The sequence below is a fragment of the Mytilus trossulus genome, chromosome 9 (assembly GCF_036588685.1).
Source record: "Mytilus trossulus isolate FHL-02 chromosome 9, PNRI_Mtr1.1.1.hap1, whole genome shotgun sequence".
Lineage (NCBI taxonomy): Eukaryota > Metazoa > Mollusca > Bivalvia > Mytilida > Mytilidae > Mytilus > Mytilus trossulus.
The window spans coordinates 54,970,798-54,993,915 of NC_086381.1; the positions used below are offsets into that span (position 1 = coordinate 54,970,798).

General features: G+C 31.4%; 1 protein-coding gene across 1 annotated transcript in view; it reads left to right on the top strand.

The window, feature by feature from the left end:
• Window positions 1–894: 894 nt before the first annotated feature.
• The window catches only part of LOC134684008 (uncharacterized), a 61,450-nt gene continuing 39,226 nt past the window's right edge, over window positions 895–23,118 (top strand). The window contains exon 1 of the mRNA XM_063543304.1: window positions 895–1,018. Coding sequence (XP_063399374.1) covers window positions 921–1,018 — 98 coding nt within the window. The 5' untranslated portion in view covers window positions 895–920. The remainder of the gene's footprint in view (window positions 1,019–23,118) is intronic.

Sequence of the window (23,118 nt, forward strand, 5' to 3'; positions counted from 1 at the left end):
GAACATCAACTTCTTTAAACATCAAAAACATATGAAAACAAATCATGAGGGTCCAAACTTTATACAGACACAAACATAAGTGTTTAGGTTAAACTAGTTATTTTGTTTTCCTTATATCATTATATTGATCATACTAAAATCATTTATTTATTCTAATTAGCATTCTTTTCTTGTTTATCATTAATTTTATTATTATTTTTATTATTATTACTAATATACTAATATACATATATACATATATAAATAAATTATTTTTCTATTATCATCATCAATTATATTATTATTATTATTATTATTATTATTATTATTATTATTATTATTATTATTATTATTTGCATTGTCCACTTAATTATAAATATGACCGAAGTCATCATCCACAATTTAATATTTGTGATAATCAACATCATTGATGATGAAGAGTTGTTCCCCGTATGTTTTCTATTTTATTTTTTTTATTATAAAAATCTCATTGAGCTATGCACAATTTTTACGAGTGCATGCATAGGTACTTGTATTGACTATTTCAATATTATTAACTGGATTTTTTACACATTATTCAGGTTAATGGTAAAAAAGCTGGTACGTAACATACCGATGCAGTAAAAGAAAGTAAAAATGAAGTGAAAACCCCACATTATACAATATATCCTTGATTATCACTGATGGTATAGTATATAATTAGACTACAGTACATCATATTATATTATTTTATTGGGTTATAAGTATATCGTATTTCATAACAATAAAATCAAAATTTATTTGAACAGGATGCAATTCTAGAAACTGTAAAATGTTGGAAGCGCTTCTGGATAATACAGTAGTAAAATTTACGGGCCTTTAAATACTGTTCCATTTGGAAACAATGGGTACTTAAATATAATTCGGTCTTGTGGTCCATCTCCTATTCATTTAGTAAGTTAATGTCAAACATGACAGGCGAAAAAAGTGAAAACGGATTATCTACACAGTTAACGGAGAAACCTGTGGATGAAAAAATTAAACGGAAGAAAAGTAAAAGGTAGTCGATATTTAACAAAGTCACATATATTTAGTTTACGAACATTCAATCAGTTATGGTTTGAGTGTAATTTTTGTGGGAAAATTGAATATTTCGCATAGCCAAAATTGTTAGTTTCATATGTACATTTCAAAAGGAAATGGTTTAAGAACAGACAGATTGGTGGTGAAAAAACGCTGAAAGAGTTTTTAAATTCGAACAAAATGTTTTAAAATAAATTGGAACTGAAACACGTAATTATATTTAAAAAAAAACAATTGAATAATAATACTATACATACTTTTTTCAACGGAAGACTCTTGTTCAGTTTTTTTTAAATTCGATTTTTTTCACGTAATTATATGGTTTGTTAAATTCGAGTTTTTATTCTGCCTTAGAAAGATTAATTTTATAAAAAATGTATTATCAAATACAACCATGATCGTTTGCATATTCATTTTATTAGCAACATTGCATACTAGTTTATCTGAATGTTTAGGCATCTAATACGTGATCAACTTAACATAATACTAAGTTCTTTCAATACTTTACTGATGAGTCTTTTGTAGACGAAACGCGCGTCTGGCGTTTATACAAAATTTATTCCTGGTATCTATGATGAGATTATTTATTTATAACTTTAATTCAATTTTCTAATAGTTATTTTTTTTTTTTTTTTTTTTTTTACATACATCGCATAACAAAAGTTTGCCACCTAGATCCCGGTTTTTCTTTTGGTACTAAAAGTCAATGTAATGCAAAGTTAAGTAAAATATGAGGAAAAAGTTCTCTATAATAATAGGAACATTTCAGAATACTGGTGAAATCAAAATAATCGACTACGTTTTATAACATCACCGCGTTACTCTGTTGACGGAGGCTGCCATATTAGAACATTATATAGCACAGTAATAACGATTTCCCGTAAATTTATAATGTATTATTACCAAAGCGTATCGATCACGAAAATAGTAAGAATTTTGTCATTTCTAAAAGTATTGTCTGCTTACTTTTTTCTTCACACAAAACAACATGCAATAATTTATGTTTTTTTTTTTGTAGTTTCAATAGAATATGTTTAGGGTATAGAGAGAGAACCTGCCGCTTGGTGGTGTGAATACCCTGAAAATTTATTTTTTTTTTTTTTTTTTTTTTAATTTTAACAATATGTTTGATAACTGAATTTGAACTGTTATACGCATATATATATCAAAAATGATTGAATACTAGTACAATGAATATTATTTCAACGAAAAACTCAAGTTATTATTTTTTTTTTATGTTTTTTCATCATTTCAATTTTTTTCTAAATGCTTATGTTGTGGAAATTCGAATATGATATTTTATTTGGTATTACATATTTTACTATAAAAAATGTAATCTCACAAAGACAAACAAGATGTTGAGCAGATTAATTTCACTAGCAACATTCATTGCTAGTTTATTTATATATTTAAGCAACTTATACGTGATCACATTATCGTATTAGTTCGTTCCTAATCCAATTTTCTGATTAGAAATGATATCACAAAATATCGCAATACAAAAGTATGCTACCTAAATCCCAGTTTCTCTTTTAGTGTTAAAAGTCACATAGTTATCAAAGGTACCAGGATTATAATTTAGTACGCCAGACACACGTTTCGTCTACATAAAGACTCATCAGTGGCGCTCATATCAATATATTTTATAAAGCCAAACAAGTACAAAGTTTAAAAGCATTGAGGATCCAAAATTCCAAAAAGTCAAAGAAACGAAGTGTTAAGTAAAGTATGATGATGAAGTTCTCTTTAAAAATAATCAAATTTCAAAATAATTGACTTCGTTTTACAACAATCGCTTTACCGTGTTGACGGAGACTGTCGTATCAACGTTTTGTATAGCAAAGTAATAACGGTTTCCCTTAAATTTATAATATCTTATTACAAAAACATATCGATCACGAAAACGACTTCGTAATTTTTTAACGTAATGTCTGCTTTTTTTTCTTCACATATAACAAGATGCAATTGTTTCTAATTTCAATACAATATGTTTAGGGCATAAAGAACCTGCGGCTTAATGGTGTTAATCCTCTGAAAGAGATTTTAATTATAAACAAATAAACTCGAATTTCATAATTTATTCGGTATTACATATTTTACTATAAAGAAATATAATTTCAAAGACAACGATGATCGCGAGCAGATTCATTGCACTAGCAACATTGAATGATAGTCTCTGAGTATTTAAGCAAATTAAGTGACAAATTAAATGAACGTACGGACTTTAATTCAATTTTTTTCTTAGAAATTATATCACAAAACATCGCAAAACAAAAGTATGCTATCTTTATCTTGGCTTTTCTTCAAACACCAAGAGTCTAATAAAAGGGTGTCATCCTGGTTTGCCCACATTTAATTACATGTATATGTAAACATAGAGGGAATTGTTGTTTTAACAATTACTAGAACACACCCGTGATATCGCGGGTCCGTGACTGAATTAAAGTATACAACTATGCGCAAGCTTTATTTTAGTATTAGTATTGTCATCTGACAAAGTCATGCTGATTATAAGATGCACAGTTTTCTCTGCTTTCAAATCTTTCTGTTTGAACCCGTCGAACTGGAACTTATCAATTTTTGGTAACAATTGGAAAACAAAAGGTCCTGGAATGGAATATTTTTTAATCAACAGCATTTTCCTATATTAGTTATAAATAAAGTTGAATTCTTTGATTCGCTGTTTTACATCATGCCCGCTAACAAATTGAAAACTGTACCTATACGCCTTATTTTTAGTCCAGATTTACAATAGGTAACAATTTGACAATTTAGTAGTGTCAATCCTGTGATTATGACCCGTGTATATAGCATATTAATCCTGAATACACCGTTTGTTGGTGCGCCTGTCAGATGCGAACATACAGATAAGGTAATAGTAACAGGTGAATATACTATTGGTATCGGTATCGGACTCGACCCGGAACTTCTTAATTATTGGCAATATTAATTACGTTGAAAACAAAAGGGCCTGGAGTGGTGTAATTTTTAATCTACACCTTTGTACTATATTAGTTATATATAAAGTTGAATTCTCTGATTCGTTGTTTTTGCGTGATGACGGCTGACAAATCCGACCTCGTAATTTTAGTATTATAGATAGTTTATTTCTGAATTATAGTCATATTTTTTACCTTTTATTTTACCTGTACATTTTTAAAAGAATATTAATTATATTCTGCTATTAAATCAATGAAAATGTGCAAAACTTTTCTATATTTTATATAACTTTGACAGGAAAATGTATTTTTATTTATAAAAAAAGGAAAAATGAACACTAAAAACGAATAATAATTCCAAGCTATCAACCAAAAAGTTTTAACTATTGGTACATTCTGAGTAAAAAAAAGTAAAAAGTAAAAGAATGAAACTAAAAATATATTGGAATAAATCTCATTTGAATATCTTTTGACTTTATTTAACTTTTTTTAATTAATTTTTAATAAAATACAATTTATTTTATAACAACTAGAATATAGATGCAACTATTCAGTATCAAAGCTATAAATATGACACAATTTGAACAGTAATCTCCTTCCAAGGTAGCTTTTTCTTAAAAACAAAACAACAACAAGAAAATATCTTTCAATTAATAATCATGATTACTAACAATGCTAGTTAGAACTTCAACCAGAAAGAGTTTTTACTGACTATGAGACAGCAACCTACAACGCAGCACGAACAGTGTGGACCCGTACCACACATCACCTGGAAGGATGGCACAACAAACTAAAGAAGAGACTGAAACATGCCCACCCAAACATTTACGAGATCATTAAGGTACTGAAGGATGACACATGCACTAACAGAATGCAACATTATCCAGTATGCAGCATGAGAAGCCCGCCAAACAAAAAGCCGACGATACAGAGTAATACTAGTAGACACCAGACTGCAACTACTGAAAGACCCATACCTACAAGACTCATCAACGTGGTAGATTACTCTGACACAGCATCCCATCTCATCCATTTGAACTGAACAATGAGGTCAATGAAGTGAAATATTGTAAATTGTGACTTTGTAAATTATTCTATATAATGTGACTTTTGATGTACTAAGTACATATAACAGATTGTATTTCTCCTCATTTTACATATTTCCTTATGCAATGCGTTTATAAAATTGATAAAGTTATTAAACTATGTTTGCAATAAAAGAGATCCAGTATTAATGTATTCATATCATGAAAATTATTCAGAAACTAATGAACTATAAAGACACTTTTGTTACTGAATATCATTGTTTTTGTTATTTGTTGTGTACATCTATGCATGTTGAATGAATTGAATGAATTTATATTAAATTATTGAGAAAAAATATTTGATTTTTTTAATAATTTTTTAATACAAAAAAACAACCTGAATATATAGAAAACACTTAAAATCTATATACTTAAGTTGGAACAGACTATACAATTGTATGCTCATTAACCCTTTTGTCTTTTTTGTTTTCTTTACTAATAGATAATTGGTAGAATTAAAAGTGGGCAAACCAGGAGTAAACCAATAAAAGTAACTATGCCAATTTTCTTGCACCAGATGCGCATTTCGACAATACATGTCTCTTCAGTGATGCTCGTGGCCAAACTATTTGAAATCCAAAGCTTATATAAAAGATGAAGAGCTATAATCCAAAAGGTCCAAAAAGTATAGCCAAATCCGTGAAAGGAATCAGAGCTTTGAATGAGGGAGATACATTCCTTAATTTATAATAATTTATAATATTTTGTAACAGCAAATTTTAATAACACAAACAAATCCTTATTAGGAAGAGCTATAATCCAAAAGGTCCAAAAAGTATAGCCAAATCCGTGAAAGGAATCAGAGCTTTGCATGAGGGAGATACATTCCTTAATTTATAATAATTTATAATATTTTGTAACAGCAAATTTAAATAACACAAAAAATCCAAAGTAATGCTTAATCATTCCAAAAAATCATTACGTGTTGATTCCATGTGACTTTTAAAATGTCGATAAAATTGAAAAAGCTCTATATTAGCTCCCTTTGGTGCAAAAATGCCATTTTTGGGGTATTTTAAAAATTGAAATTTTTTTTTTAACTCATCGGTGAACTATCTTTTTATAGTTGTTTTCGAATAAGCTGTACATAAACTAAATAATTCTAAAATTTAAGCGATTTCTGAAATTGAGTTGAACTTCTTCTTTTATTTCGATATTACCGCTATTTCTCCTATTAGTTCAATATTAAAAAAAAGAATTTTAACAAAAATGTATGCTACTTTCGAAGGCAGATCGTGAGCGTAAATAAACGGTGACCCCAATTTTTTATTTCATTTTTTTATTGAGAAAAAGATAAAGTTCATTTATAGAAAAATATAGCGAAATCCTATATTAAATAAAAATAATCATTTAGACCCGCGAACCCCCTTAATACAGTAAAATATGAAGATGAAGTGCTCTATTTTAATTGAAAAATTGCAGCAAACTTTGATGAAAAATTGTCTCATTGGCACTCATACCATATATTCTAAAAACTATTTTACGAAAACATCAAAATCAAAGAATCCACGAAAACAGTCTAAACCACTTGTTTAAAATTCGACTTGTTTCAATTACAGAGTCAGGGAGAAACGTAGTAAACTGAGAAAAAATATTTAAAGTTTAAAGGATAAATTACATGTAATAATTAATATATTTAAATAAATATTAATAAAATCAAAATTTAATTTAGTGTAACCAAAAAATAAATGATGGTCTGCTGTTTATACAATTTTGATTGCAAATGTTATGATTGTATATAATTAATATATGATTGACACCAGGTACAGACATTATTCATTTTATTAAAAACTTACTGCATTTCTTTCGAAACATGTTTTCAAAATTGATTTCATGTTTGTGTTTGTCGAATGTCCAGCGACAACTGGTTCGTGAATATTGGGGATTTGCTAAAAGCGAACTTTGATTTTCTTCCGAATGATTTTTTTTTTTTGTGACATTGGTTGGTAAATTTGGTTTGAATAAATTTTTGGCAGATGTCTAGTGAAAACTAGTTCATGGACGTTCAGGATGATACATTTGTAAGGTATTAAACTGTGAAAAAAATTTGCGACAGAGATGTTGCATTGTAACTTATCACATTGGGGCACTTTGTATTCATTGAAAAGATTCTTCCTCATACAAAGAGCTTACTTTTCTCCAACATAGCAAATATGGTATCTTAATTAACGGACGTAGAAGGGTATTTATAAATCCCACAGAGTCTATGGTATCTTAATTAACGGAAGTGGAAGGGTATTCATACATCACACAGTCTATGGTTTCTTAATCAACGGAAGTGGAAGGGTTTTCAAACATCCCACAGTCTATGGTATCTTTAATTAATGGACGTGGCTGGTATTTTTATAGCCCACACAGTCTTTGGTATCTTAATAAACGGACGTGGCTGGGTATTTGTACATCCCACATAGTCTACGGTATCTTACTTAATTGTCATGGCATGATTTATAATTTTCAACGGTTCGATAGTATAGTGGGAAATTATTGTAATAACGGTACTAGTGAATACTATTAATACGGGTACTTCTTATGTACACATATATACATACATGTATCACGTGATACTGATATTTAGCGGGAATATTTTCCCTTGTTGGTCACTCCTAGCCAAGCATCAGACTGGACAACAGTGAAATATGACGGACCCCGGTTTAGATAATTCCGTAAAGCAAGTAATTGTCCAAGAAGTACAAAATGCAGTATCCGCTTCACAACAAGATACCCTTAACCAAATCACAGCTTTGATAGATAACAGACTATCCACATTCCAGGGAAATATCCAGCAGTCTCAGCGAGATATCAGTCAATCCCAGATGTCCAAGATTGAAGAGACTTTGTCGGAGAACTATACTTTCAAACGGAAAGGGAACGAAAACCAGTACAATCATGAGGTTAAAGCCCTGACGAAGTTAACGGAAGCAAAAGCACAGTTAGACGGACCAGATTTATCCGTAGATTCTATTCATCAACCTAGAGACAAGATCGATGAAGGTATGGCAATTGTAAGAGACAGACAGAAACTCATTAAACTCGCTGATTCATCCGAATTGGGTTGGAGAGTCGTGAAGGAGTACACAACTAATCCAATTGCCGACGACTCCGAAGATGAAAAGAAGATGATAAGAGCGCAAAATAGAGCTGAACGTAGGAACAAGTCAGATAAGATAAAGAAGTCAACGAAGACGGTCAGGAAAGTGACCTATTCTACCAAAGAGAGAGATCCAACCCCTACTTGGAGAACAGGGATATGTTTCAATTGTGGCAACAGGGGCCATTGGGCAAATGATTGTCCTGAAAAGAAAGATAAGATAAGTATATTTACAAATTTTGAATGTACTAATTTGTATAATAATATGAACAAATGTTATTTTGGTCAAGCTGAAAATTCATTCAGTTCAAATGTAAACAAAGCAGAAGATAAACATACGATAGAAATTACTCAATCGAAACCAAGTGTTATTGGTGGTCACTTTTTACTAGAAGTTGATATACCTGTCTCACCTGTAGGTAAATTGAGGTCAAAATTACATGAATGGAAAGCTATTACTACTAGTACACATATTATTGATGTTATTGAAAACGGGTATAAGTTACCGTTAAAAACGGAACCAGAGGTTATACATTTGAAAAATAACAGATCATCTTTAAACAATGCAGAATTTGTTGTTGAAGAGATTTATAAACTTCTTCAAAAAAAGGTGCATTTCTGAGGTTTATTCTAAACCAACTGTAGTAAATCCACTTACAGTGGCATTTAATAAAAATAAACCAAGATTAGTACTAGATTGTAGGCATTTGAATCCACATCCGTTTAAATTTAGGTACAAATACGAGGATACTAAGATAGCAAGAGATCTCTTTCGAAAAGGAGATTATTTATTTAGTTTCGATATTCGATCTGCTTATCATCATTTGGAAATCTCAGATATACACAGAACTTTCTTAGGTTTTGCTTGGAATTTTGATGGAAATACAAGATATTTCGTTTTCAATGTTCTTCCTTTCGGTATATCAACTGCAGGGTACATATTTACAAAAGTACTTAGAGAAGTAGTTAAGCATTTGCGATCAGAAGGCAAAAGGATAATAATGTTTCTAGACGATGGGTTGGGTGGAGATAGCAATTTTGAAAAATGCATTGAGAGCAGTCAAATAGTTAAATTTAAACTAGAAAATTTGGGATTTTTGATAACACATGAGAAGTGTTTTTGGTTACCAAGCCAGAGATTAAAATGGCTAGGGTATACTTGGGATACAAATATAGGTAAAATATTTGTTAATGAAGATAGAATTATGAAAACTGAGAAAAAGATTAGATTTTTAATAGACGAAACAAACAAAGGGGTGGAATTTTTTGGATCTAGAGTTTTAGCTAGCATTGTAGGTCAGTTGATATCTATGCAGATAGTCATTGGTGACTTAGTTAGATTGAACACTAGATACATTTATGATTGTATCATGGGTAGAGCAAGTTGGGATGCACCAGTCAAAATTTGAAAAAAGGCAATTAATGAAATACATTTTTGGTCTATTTCATTGCAAAAGCTCAATGATGCTGGAGTCGACATTTGTAAAATCGATCAGCTTGATATTGTTGATATAGAAATGTTTTGTGACGCCTCAGATGTAGGCTTCGGTGGTTATTTAACCTCAGATTTGAATGCAAAACTTGTTTGCAAGGAAATGTCCGGTAACTGGACATTACGAGAAAGGAACGAAAGTTCCACATGGCGCGAATTAGAATGCGTTAATAGGTTTGTACAAACTTTTGATAATACATTTAGTGATAAAACCGTCAAAATTTATACAGACAATCAAAACGTACCTCACATATTGAGAGTAGGAAGTAAGAAACAGAAATTACAGGATATAGCTATTGACATTAAACAAACTTGTGTTGATAGCAATATAAACATAATTACACAATGGGTTCCGAGAGAGAACAACACACACGCAGACAAGCTCAGTCGACACACTGATCACGATGATTGGGCTATTCATTCTGATATATTTGATGAAATCAATAGCTTATGGGGTCCATATACAATAGACAGATTCGCCACACACTATAATACACAGTGTGAACGATTTAACTCTAAAATATGGTATCCCGGTACGGAAGCAGTTGACGCATTTAGTCAAAACTGGAACACAGAAACAAATTGGTTAGTTCCACCACCATCACTCATGTCCATGGTCGTACGCAAAGTAGAAAACGACAAAGCCAACAGCACGCTTGTTATACCGGAATGGAAATCAGCTCCATTTTGGCCGTTGCTATTCGCATCGAACAATCTCCCCAAATTTATTAAAGGTACAAAGTTTTTACCAAAAGAGCACTCAGTCGTTAAAGGTAGTGGTAAAAATGGCATATTTGGTGAACGTATTCTGAGATTTCATATGTTAGCAATCAAACTAGAATTTTAATGTAATCAATATTATTTGCAGGTTTAAGATTGGAACAAAACGTCCAGGCTGCCATAAACAACAGTCAGTGGTATATCCCCGGACAACAAACTTAGGAATTTAGCCAACAAGATGTCTAGCTTTATTGTGGAATCCAAAGCCGAAAATACCAGTAAAAAGTACTTTTATGGTTTCAAACGATGGAAAACTTTTATTAATGAACACAACATGTCAGAATTACCTGCTAACCCAGTTCATGTCGCGCTTTATTTGACATATCTTATTGACAAACATTGTTCTCCCAGTGTAATAGACTCCGCTGTATATTCTATAAAATGGGCCCATGAGCTTAATGGCTTCAATGATCCTACTAACAATTCGTATGTTAAATCACTGACCGAATCTGTAAAACGTTTGAACGGTAGACCAGTAGTCAAAAAGGATCCAATTAACAATAATATTCTTATTGATTTATGTTCATTGTATGAAAGTTCAGAAGATTTATTGATAGTTCGTGATTTGACCATGATTTTGATAGGTTTTTCAGGGTTTTTGCGTTACGATGAGCTTAGCTCTTTAACATGTAAAGATATCACAGTTTTCGATGATTATTTAGAGATACACATTTCACGTAGTAAAACTGATCAATACCGACAGGGTAATAAAATTTTGATTTCAAAAGGTAGCACTTTAGTTTGTCCACTCAAAATGTACATTAGATATATTAAGTTAGCTAGTCTAGATGAGAAATCTGATTTATTTGTTTTTAGACCTATATTTAGATCTAAGGGTATAGCTAAATTGATACATAAAAATAAGAAGATGATTTACACATCAGCTAAAGAGAATATTGTAAAAAGGATTAGAATTGTCGCCCCTAATCTTAATCTAGGTTTACATTCTCTTCGTTCAGGCGGTGCTACCGCTGCTGCCCAGTCTGATGTGAACGAAAGGTGCATTAAGAGACACGGGAGGTGGAAGGACGGGTACATAGATGATACATTTGAAAAGAGAATGTCAGTTTCACAAACACTTGGGTTGTAAACTGAACTTTACCCGCCCTTTCTTTGTGGTTCTAGTATTGCTGGGCTATCGGCTATATATAGTATTTTAGTATTTATTGATATGCCTAGAAATAGTATTTAGTAAAGTTGATATTTATAATTTCCAACGGTTCGATAGTATAGTGGGAAATTATTGTAATAACGGTACTAGTGAATACTATTAATACGGGTACTTCTTATGTACACGTATATACATACATGTATAACGTGATACTGATATTTAGCGGGAATATTTTCCCTTGTTGGTCACTTCTAGCCAAGCATCAGACTGGACAACAGTGAAATAAATTTCATTTTCAATTGAATTGTTATTCTAATTTGTATTTAGTAGGGATTTATATAGTAACTTGATTTATTATTTACTTCTTATAGTATATTTATTCAGTTATACACAGTCCAAATGTACCTCTCGAGACGGTCTTCCGAGCATTTGGGTTTGGACACAGGTTTCCAAAATTTTCCACTTTATTTAAAATGTAGTCTTTTGACTGCAGTTTAAATGGAGTTTGAACCGAGGTAACTCGTTTTGATTGGTTTTTCCTGACCGGCGGGATCGTTTATGACAGAGCCCATATTTTTGAACACAATTTACTCATTTTTCTAAAGAATTCCTTATGAAAGTTTATTTAGAGTGCATTGATACTTATGCGAAATGTTATCATTCCCATGCCAATTTCGTATTTGTATTTATGATATACAAATGAGTTGACAATCGTGTTTTATTATTAAATTGATCGAATTGAAAAACATTATAAAATTTATATAATAACTTAAAGAGTTAACCTTGGATTCATTAAATCGTTTTCTGTATCTTTATTTCGTAGATAATGGACATAAATATATCTGACAGGTGTGCTTCTCCTTTGTCAATATTTTGATACCTATATGGCACTTAATTCTCGACTTTTATTTAACTTTCCATTTAAATTGATAAACACATGACATTTTCGATGATTGTTTAGATTTATATTCAAGTACATCCCCCTGAATGCAACACAACCAGTGTAACTCGTCTAAGCTTAACACGTGCTGCTAAAAAATAAATCAAATTATATAATGTATTATAAAATCATAAACATGTGTATCGATCAGATATTTTTTTAATTATTTTTTTATGAATACGCATGAATAAAAGCTATCGTATGTATGAGGTAAGATGCTTGACATGATATATGATATTATTCTACTTAAAAAGAGTTTGAAAACCAGAACAAACTAGTTGAACACAAACATTTTGGTAATATTTACAGTGACTTAACATTTTAAATGTTTATATCCTAATGGTGAAACACTACCAAACATACTTTAAACATTGGGAGAGTCGATGAAAAAAGGGGCTCACTGGTGTTAAAACTGGTCATTTAGTTTTATTTCTCAAAAAACAAGCTATTGTAATCTATTCTCTGGTGAATTCCCCTTTGATAAAAAAAACCTAGAGTGCGCAATGAAGCGTTGAGTTGTTATATTTTCTTGGAAATTATGCCTTGAATTTTGAGTTGTAATAACTCAAAATACAAGGCAACTTTTCGAAGAAAATATATCAACTCAACGCTTCATTGCGCTAGTTTTTATTGCTATACGATATTATTGAAAACCAGACCTGTTAATGTGCTGTAAATATTTAGTACTATGAAGAAAACCATATGTATAGTACTTATAAACTAGTATATAGCACCTTTACAATTCTTTGCATAGTCGCCCCCACTCTTAGAGCTATTAGAAAATATCAAAAAGTATACCAGAGAGGGAAAACAGAGGCCAATGCAAGGTAATATGGTCATTAGCTGAGTAACTGTATGCATTGTCTCATCTACACTGACCATCAAAAAATTTGAAAGACTAAAGGGAATCAATAAATATTACAAATGTTGCAACTAGTAGACCTGTTACAGTAACAAAGTAAAACTACAGTGGAGATCAGTTCTAACCTCTCATTAGAACTGTCAGAATAATCTGTCATAGAACTGTTCTAACCTGTCCTAGAACAGTTCTACCCTAGAACTGTTCTAGGTAGAACTGTCAGGATCAGTTCTAGGTAGAACTGTCAGGATCAGTTCTAGGTAGAACTGACTAAATCAGTTCTAGGTAGAACTGTCTAAAACTGTTCTAGGTAGAACTGACCAAATCAGTTCTAACTGTCGAACTGTCAGCAGAACTGACCAAATCAGTCAGGACTGAAGAACAGTTCTAAATGACGTCACTGCAGAAAGGGCACTTTAGAATTTAGAAGAAAATATCAATTCCAATTACTTTACTATTATATAATAGCGGATTTTTCTATACTTTTACTGATCAAAATTTACATGTACAAATATCGAAGTGGATGGGAGGTTATCCAACTCATCGGAGTAATATTTTTATAAGATCGCAAATGAAACATCATTGTTTACGTTTCTTCGTTCCCCGTTTTTAACAGTCTCTTCATAAATATAACTGCATTTAATTCATGGAAATTTAATCTTAATTTACCTTGTTTGCCTTGGATTTACATTCATGATTTAGGATTCTGTTTTGACAAATGTTCAAACGAAAATTGTACAGTGGATGGATTATGGGATTAATGAAATCAGTGTTGTTTAAACGTAAAAAAAACTATGTACATTTGCATTAGCTCGTTGACCTCGTCGTTGACAAACTTATCCATAACGATTATGAATATTATCTGGGAGTCCTGAAAGTCTGAAAAATATACTCGATCTGAACATAAATGAAATATTTGCCACTGGACGTTAGGCTACAAACAAAACCAATCACTGTCCTTCTTCAAATTATATATTAACAGTATAGTCGGTATACTATTCCAAGAAGAGAACTTCTCATACATGTACTTTTCATTTTAAAATAAAGTATATGAATCAGTCATGTGAGTGTTGGATTATGCCGTTAAATAGTTTTGTTTAAAAAAAACATCATGAACTACTGACTTAAAAAGTCACTTTTGGGACGGTTAAATATTTAATAATTTAAGTGTGGATGTAACGGGTCTTCTGACATTATTTTGTTATCAACACCCATAGACATGAGTTAGTCATGTGAACGTAACATCATCAACGTTTTTTTATGGTTTGCCAAGGTTTAAACATTTTGTTAAAATGAAATTTAGAATTAAATTATAAGAAATGACTGTAATATTTTTTCTGTCTATGCGAAATAACGTAAAAAATGTGGTGCACACTGTTAAAAAAACCCGCTACGCGCATTTATCAGTGTGCACCAAAGTGTTTATCTTATTTCTTCATAGACAGAAAAAATATTACAGTCATTCCTTAAATAGTAATGTTATCGATACAGAGAGGAAATAATGGGGCTCTAAAATGATGTGGATAAAATTTGGTGTCCTCTTTGTCAATATCTGTCCTGACTTAGAAATATTATTGGTTTACAATGAAGCCATATATATTTACATGATAAAGAATATATAGATATAGGAAGATCATGAAGATGTGGTGTGAGTACCAATGAGAAAACTCTCCATCCAAATAACAATTTAAAAATAAGTTAACCATTATAGGTCAATGTACGCCCTTCAACACTGAGCCTTGGCTCACACCGAACAACAAGCTATAAAAGGTCCCATATGTTCAGTTTTTGGTTGATGCGGTCAATTAATTTTGTTATTAAAACGACTCAGTCTGATATATCAAAACTTCTGAAATTTGTTAACAATTCAATATTTTGAATAAAAAGAGGACACGCTGTCATTCGAATTATACAATCCATAGTGATCGGTTTTTGTCTGTTCTATGGTTGGGTTGTTGTTGCCCAGACACATATTTTTGTTCCATGAGTCAGTCTGAGGTATGAAAACTAGCTGATGTTTGTTTCTGATGCGATATTTTGAATAAAAGTAGGAAATGATGGCACTCTCAATCAATGCGAATTTTTTTTTGTGGTTTATGATTTCCAATATTATAGTTATTTATAAACTACAGTCCTTCTTGACCTAAAATTATAACTGATGTACTGTCCAACTATATAGACTTGCATGGAAAAAAAAGAGAAAAAATGGTCATTTTTGGTTGATGCAGTTAAACGATTTTATTACACAACTCAGTCTGAAGTATGAAAACTACTGATATTTGTTTAGGATTCAATACTTTGAATAAAAAGAGGATATGCTGGCACTTTAAATTCATGCGAACAAAATTTTGAAGTCATTGTTTTCCAATATTGCTGTAACTTGTATATTATAGTTCCTCTTGACCTAAAATTATAACTGAATTACTGTGCAGCTATATACTAAGTAGATTTGTAGAAAGAAAGAGCAAATAAGGTCAGTTTAGATTGGTGCGGTCAAAATATTTTATTACACGACTCAGTCTGAAGTATGAAAACTACCGTGATATTTGTTTACGATTCAATACTTTGAATAAAAAGAGGTCATGCTAGCACTTTAAATTCATGTGAAAAATTTTGAGGTCATTGTTTTCCAATATTGCTGTAACTTGTATATTACAGTCCCTCTTGACCTAAATTTATAACTGAATTACTGTGCAGCTATATAGATTTGCAGGAAGAAAGAGCAAATAAGGTCAGTTTAGATTGATGCGGTCAAAAGATTTTTGTATAACAGGTCCGTAGACATGCTAGTACTATAAATTGAGTGCAAATAAAATTTTGAAATCATTAATGTTTTCCAATATAATTGGTATCCTTGCCTAAAGATAAACTGGATTCCTGCAGTTTGAAGCTAAATGTATATAGATTTATATGATGAAATCAAATATGATCAGTTTAAGTTAATAGTGGCTCAATGCATGATCCAGAGCTGGGGGGGGCCCTTTTTTGACGATCAATGCATTTGAATGAGGACATTTAGTTGGACCCCCCCCCCCCCCCCCCCCTTTTGAAAATGCTGGATCCGTCCCTGGCGGTTTGGGGCAGAATAACATATTACACAAAGATTAAGGTCAGATAATTTTTTTATGTAAAATGAGCCACCCTGACTCCCAAAATGACAAATGTAAAACAATTGAAATAAAAATGCCCCCCCCCCCTCTTTTTCCCAATATTAACGGCTTAATCTATGTTCAAAAATGAAAGAAAAACAAATAATTTATGTAACACATCAAAAGAAAATCACTGAATAACAGGCTCCAGACTTGGAACAGTCACATTCATGCAGAATATGACGGGGTTAAACATGTTCTCTTGCCGACGAAAAAATTGAAATAAAACCGGCGAAATAGCAAAACTCTTTATAATATTAATCGCTATTTTGCCGAAACCTTTATATTTAGACAAAGAGTTCTTAAAACTTGTAAATCTATTCTAGACGTAGAATTTACAAATCAATTTTAGCCGTCGGATTTAAAAATCAATTCTAGCCGTAAAATTTATAAATCAATTCTAGCCGTAGAATTTATAGATCAATTCTAGCCGTAGAATTTGTAATCAGAACTGTTCTAGAAGTAGAACTGACTAAACCTGTTCTAGAGTAGAACTGTCAGGATCAGTTCTAGGTAGAACTGTCCAAATCAGTTCTAGGGTACAACTGTCAGGATCAGTTCTAGGTAGAACTGTCCAAATCAGTTCTAGGTAGAACTGACCAAATCAGTTCTAGCTAGAACAGTTCTAACCTAGAACTGACTAAAAGGTGTCAGGCTGACAGTTCTACGTACTGTCCTAGAACAGTTCTCCTGACAGATTCTGACAGATTTAATGAGAGGTTAGAATTGATCTCCACTGTATGTTAAGGACCTTGTTGATCCATGGTCCACTATTCTGAATGTCTACTTTGTACGAAAGTTATTTTAATTTAATTTTAATTTAAAAATATTTATTTATAGAGGATTGGGAAACAAATGTTGCAACTTGTATTAATTCCTGTCCACGTTGCTGTCTGAAAAGTTAATTTAATACAGCAATATTATATTTAGCGTGAAAATGTGTGTACATGTATATGCAAAATAATTACACTAATCCCGTATACAGATCCTGATAATTCATTTGCATACTCCAAAATAGGTATAGGTTGATGTGGTGTGAGTGCCAATGAGACAACTCTCCATCCAAATAACAATTTATAAAAGTAAACCAGTAAAGGTCGATGTATGGCCTTCAACACTGAGCCTTGGCTCACACCGAACAAAAAGCTATAAAGGGCCTCAAAATTACTTGTGTAAAACCATTCAAAGGGGAAAACCAAGGGTCTAATCTATATGAAAAAAAAACGAGAAACACGTATAAATTACAAAAACAAACGAGTACTACTGTACATCAGATTCCTGACTTCGGACATGTGCTAAAGACTACATACAAATGTAATGTACCTAATATATTTCATTGGACAATTTATTTTATTCAATTATATGTATCTCGATCCTTTATAAAACACCATTAACTCGAACAAATAACATATAAAACATTGTAAATATATAAATGCATATATACTCATGTATACTAATGTAGTCAGATAACTCGATTAAAAAAATGAGTTTTCTATACATTTGCAGTCATGTACTTTCTAGTCGAATAAGAAATACAACAAAACTTTGAAAACCTTACAAATATAAGCAAGATTTAAACTTGAATATATAGTATTGGTATAAATTTACATATAAATTTACATAAATTTCATAGTTCAAACTCGCTGTGATCGTCAAATCAATTAAAAAGAAGTTAGTCTTATCTTTCATTGCATTTTCATTATTTCAAACCAAGAAAACACTTACAAATTTACTACAAAATAATGGGTATTCTGTAACAGATTTCTGATGTATCACGTTTATGTGGTTTGCCTTATCTCATAGTGCTGTCTTTATCATTTTTGACCAAGAAAGCACTTTTAAGGAGAATATAACTCGCATATAAAACCATTCTGTGGTTAAAATTATTAGATTAATTTTACGTAAAATCAATTCAATTTTTAACGACAAAGAATTCTTATTCACCTTAATTCGAACCGGAAAGCTTCAAGTGCAATAAATTTATTAGATATTTACTTATATTAAATAAACAGGATTAAGTTTAATTTATTGAAGTATTGTTCAATCGTTATATATAAAGTCAATAGTTAATTAAACATCACCCCTTTACTTCAAACTTTCTATAGTGCGCGTTCTCAAAAATGGGTACCGCAAAAGAAATTAGAAATGGAAAAAAGAGAATGGTCTATAGTCCAAGTACGAAGAGTCTTGCAGACATGGAAAAGAACATTTTTGGTGATACAAGTCTTGTGACTAAGTTTGACGAGCATAGGAAATCTAAACTCCAAAGAAAAAGCAAGTGGTATCGGTAAGCAAAGCAACGCATAATTACATGTAGCTAGTACGTGTTTTAAGTGTCACTCTTGGCAAGAGTCAATAAAAGTTTTATAATATAATAAACGGATACCCCAATGTGAATATTTACGGAAGCACATGCATGTATGTCATTCCGTAGATGAAATTGTTAACATTTACCGCATAATCAAAAAAATAAAATAAAGAAATAATCGAAATACGCCATAACGTTTTACAGCATTTTTAATAGTTCTTGGCTGTCATTTTAAGGGTGCGCAGATAAATAATAACAAAATATTGATAATATTAATAATGTCTTTACGTTTTTCTTTTTAATTTGTCAGTGACTTTATAATTTATTCAAAAGGGGTTGTAGTACAACCAAGATTGCAATTCTATCAAGCAAAGTTGACATAACAAGCTCATTGTTGCTTTCGAAGTGGCTCTTTTTAGTCTCTTCAATTACAATTTAATTTTCATTCATTACTTTACATTCTATTTAACTACATGATCGTAAATGTATATCGTCAGCTGAACCTGCTTAAGTGTATACCATAATATATGTGGTGTGTATGGATTCATGATTTTATTTTTATTTTTTTGCTTTTGAATTTGTTTCTAATCGGAAAATGCGTACAGTCCATAAACACACCTAGTAGTTACTGTACCTTGTAAAACTAACTATGATATTGATTTCAGTGCGCAAAAAACATATTTCTTGAATGATTTTTTCAAGTACACTGGCCACAAAAAAGGTTTGAATCGAAATGGAGCAATTTAGTATTTAAGAAAATCAGAATAAAAAAGATGTAGCCGGTACATAGAACAATAATAATGTGAAATTAATATTGAATGTGTTTTATATATTTTATCCAACTTCCGAAGCAAAATTTTCGGCTCTCCGGACTTTCAAAAGTCTAATGTCTAACGTTAATTGGAATCCGCTTGTATTACGCTTCACTCAAACTATGATCAAAGTGTTGTAGTCAGCTGAGAACCACCTAAACTTTTATCGATTCCGAAGTTTTCGAGTTCCGTTCGTTGCCTTAGTATTGTATGAATATCCTGCCTTTGAAAGGCACACCTATCGCCATATTCATATTGCAATTAAATAATCATCGATGGAAACAAAATAACTCTTTACAGTAGACTATACGAACTGTAGATTGTGTTGTTTATTGTTGTATGACATTTTATTTTATTTTAAATTACGTACTTTATTTATAACTATATTTTATTATTGTATTTTATATTTCACTTTGAACATTTTTACTTGTCCGGACATTTTTGGCAATCTGGACACATAGGAATTGGTAGTTCCTCATTCATAAATTGATGAACTTAGTTATGAAAAAAGCTACTAGCACTATATATGATAAAAAAAAACTACTAGCATAAGAAATAAGGAGACGTTATTTTAACATGCATTCGATCATAAACTATTTCATATTTAACAAAACATATGACAAAATTTAAAGACCTTGCATCTAAGACTTTGTACATACATGTACCTATTTATTATTTTAACTGTAATATTTACTTCATTTTTAAATCAAATAAGGACCCATATGCACCCTCCTTTGTTTTGTATTTGATTTGCTAGCCTATATGCAATATAAATAAAGTTAAACTGTGTCAACATGCTAACATGTATGTAATAAACAAACTAAATCGTAAAAAACATCACTAAAATGCAGGTTAAATCGTGAAATAAATAGTCAGACATTGTACGTAATTACCTATGTCCTACATTTGTATGTCAGTACATATACATTATGTAATATATATATAGTGTGGGAATTTCTATACCAGTTGAAAAGAATATATTATTTAGAATAGTATCCTAGCATAACTTTGTTTTACCTAGCGTGCGAAAAGCTTTAGATGAGGTGATAAGTAGAGAATACTATATATACGTAACCTTACGATGGCAAGTGAACTAAAATTTCACTTTTCGACCTATAAGTAGCTGTATGGGGACTTCTTAAATGTCTATCAAAATTTTATTTTCTATAAATGTATTGCATGTCCATTAGTTATTAAAACCTACATGGAACACATTCTAATAAAAAAAGAGGCGACAGATACCAAAAGTCATATCAAACTCATAGGTCGAAAACCTCTTAATAATGCCATGGTAAAGTACATGTACGAAGAGCGACACAAGGCTAACAATACTTTAGTCTATACAAAACACAACATAGAAAACTTGAGACTGATCAACAGCAAAACCGGGGGATATGATCAGATGCTTCGGACATGTAAGCGGATCCTGCTTCGTGTGTGGCACCCGTCGTGCTATTAGCTTTTACTACCATACTCTGTCCTAAAATTAGAGAGCGAAGTGTAAAAGAGGGACGAACGATTCCAGAGGGACAGTAAAACTCACAAATCGAAAACAAACCGACAACGCCATGGCCAAAAATGAAAAAGAGTTTAACGAGTAAAAAAAATTAAATCGAAAAACAAACGTATCTATATACATTTCTAATTGATATGTTCTCGTTTTGAACATGCAAGCATGCTATGTTTGCCACTGAACTTTAAGCAACCAACAAACAATCTTACGAATATATTTTGAACATCTATAGTGTTAAAATAACGAGGTCCAATTTGTCAGCCGTCATGGGGTAAAAACGACAAATCAAAGAATTCAACGTTATAATAGCCAAGATAGGACTATGGTGTAGAGTATAAATTACATCACTCCAGACCCTTTTGTTTTCCACATAATTAATTATGCCAATAATTAACAAGTTCCGGGTCGGATTCGATACCGATACCAATAGTATATTCACCTGGCTACCTATTACCTTATCTGTATGTTCCACATCTGACCGGCGCACCACCAAACGGTGTATTTAGGATTTTGCTATAAACACGGGTCATAATCACAGGGTTAACACGTCTATATTCAATCATTGTCACAGTGTTCCCTTTTGTAGTGTTTTAATCAGTATGACTTTCTAGGATGAAAAAACTAATACTTAAAATAAGGCGTATAGGTACTGTTTTCAATTTGTTAGCCGGCATGACTTAAAACAGCGAATCAAAGAATTCAACTTTATAACTAATAAAGGACAATGCTGTTGATTAAAAAATACTCCATTCCAGGCCCTTTTGTTTTCAAAATAATTAATAGTACCAATAATTGATAAGTTCCAGGTCGACGAGTTCAAACAGAAAGATTTTGAAAGCAGAGAAAACTGTGCATCTTATAATCGGCATGACTTTATCAGATGACAATACCAATACTAAAATGAGGCTTACAAATAGTTATGTACTTTAATTCATTCACGGACTCGCGATATGACGGGTGTGTTTCTGTGATAATTTAAAATCCGTTCGTATTTCGTGCCTTTATGATAAGAATCAATAATAATCACGTATGTACATTTATAAAACTGTACCCAACATCGCAAACAAAAACTGGAAAAGACAAATAGAATATGAATAACAGAAGATTTATTGATTGTTATCCGACTGTTTAGTGGCATATATTTCATAACTAAAATTAACTTTAAATCAATATTAATACAAAACTTAAGGTTCTTCAATGAGAGAGATAATGGGGGTGATGTATGTCAGACACATTTGAAAGGTTCAAAAATATGGACTTGAATTCGAAACAGATTACCAATCATAGAGTTGTTTTGACATTTTTGTAAGATATACTGAACGTAGACGGTTTAAGTTTTTATTAATGTCCCTATTCTGACCCGACTGTATTGTTATACACCCCGCACAATCACTAGTGCCCATCTTGTATTTTACTGTTGCAGGAGTACTAGTACTCCAGATTACAATATTTCAATGTGGTTGGAATTAAACATGTTTAGGCTCCGTGTTGAAGGCTCCGTGTTGAAGGCCGTACTTTAACCTATAATCGTTTACTTTTTAAATTGTTATTTTGAAGGAGAATTGTCTCATTGGCACTCACACCACATCTTCCTATATCTATTTGTTAACCAAAGTTATTCAATATAATGATCTTTTTATGTTGTTCCAATGACAAAATTACACCCCAAACAGCCCTTTTTTCGATCACATGACATCTACCGCATGTCATACATTATAGTATTTTCAGGTTATACAATTTGACATGCGTTGAATAAAAAGACCAACATTTCGACTCTGGTGACCACTTAACATACATTTCTATCTACAATTTTATACAACATGTCATTTATTACATGTAGCCATAATTAATTATTCAATTTTATATTTAAACTTTTTCAAAAAGATTTGCAAGTAATAACAATTTCAGATGAAAGGAAAATGAACATGCAATTAATTAAATGATAATGAAGTTTCCTTGTTCGTTCAAGAAACTAAGATAATGTTATAATAACAAAGGAAA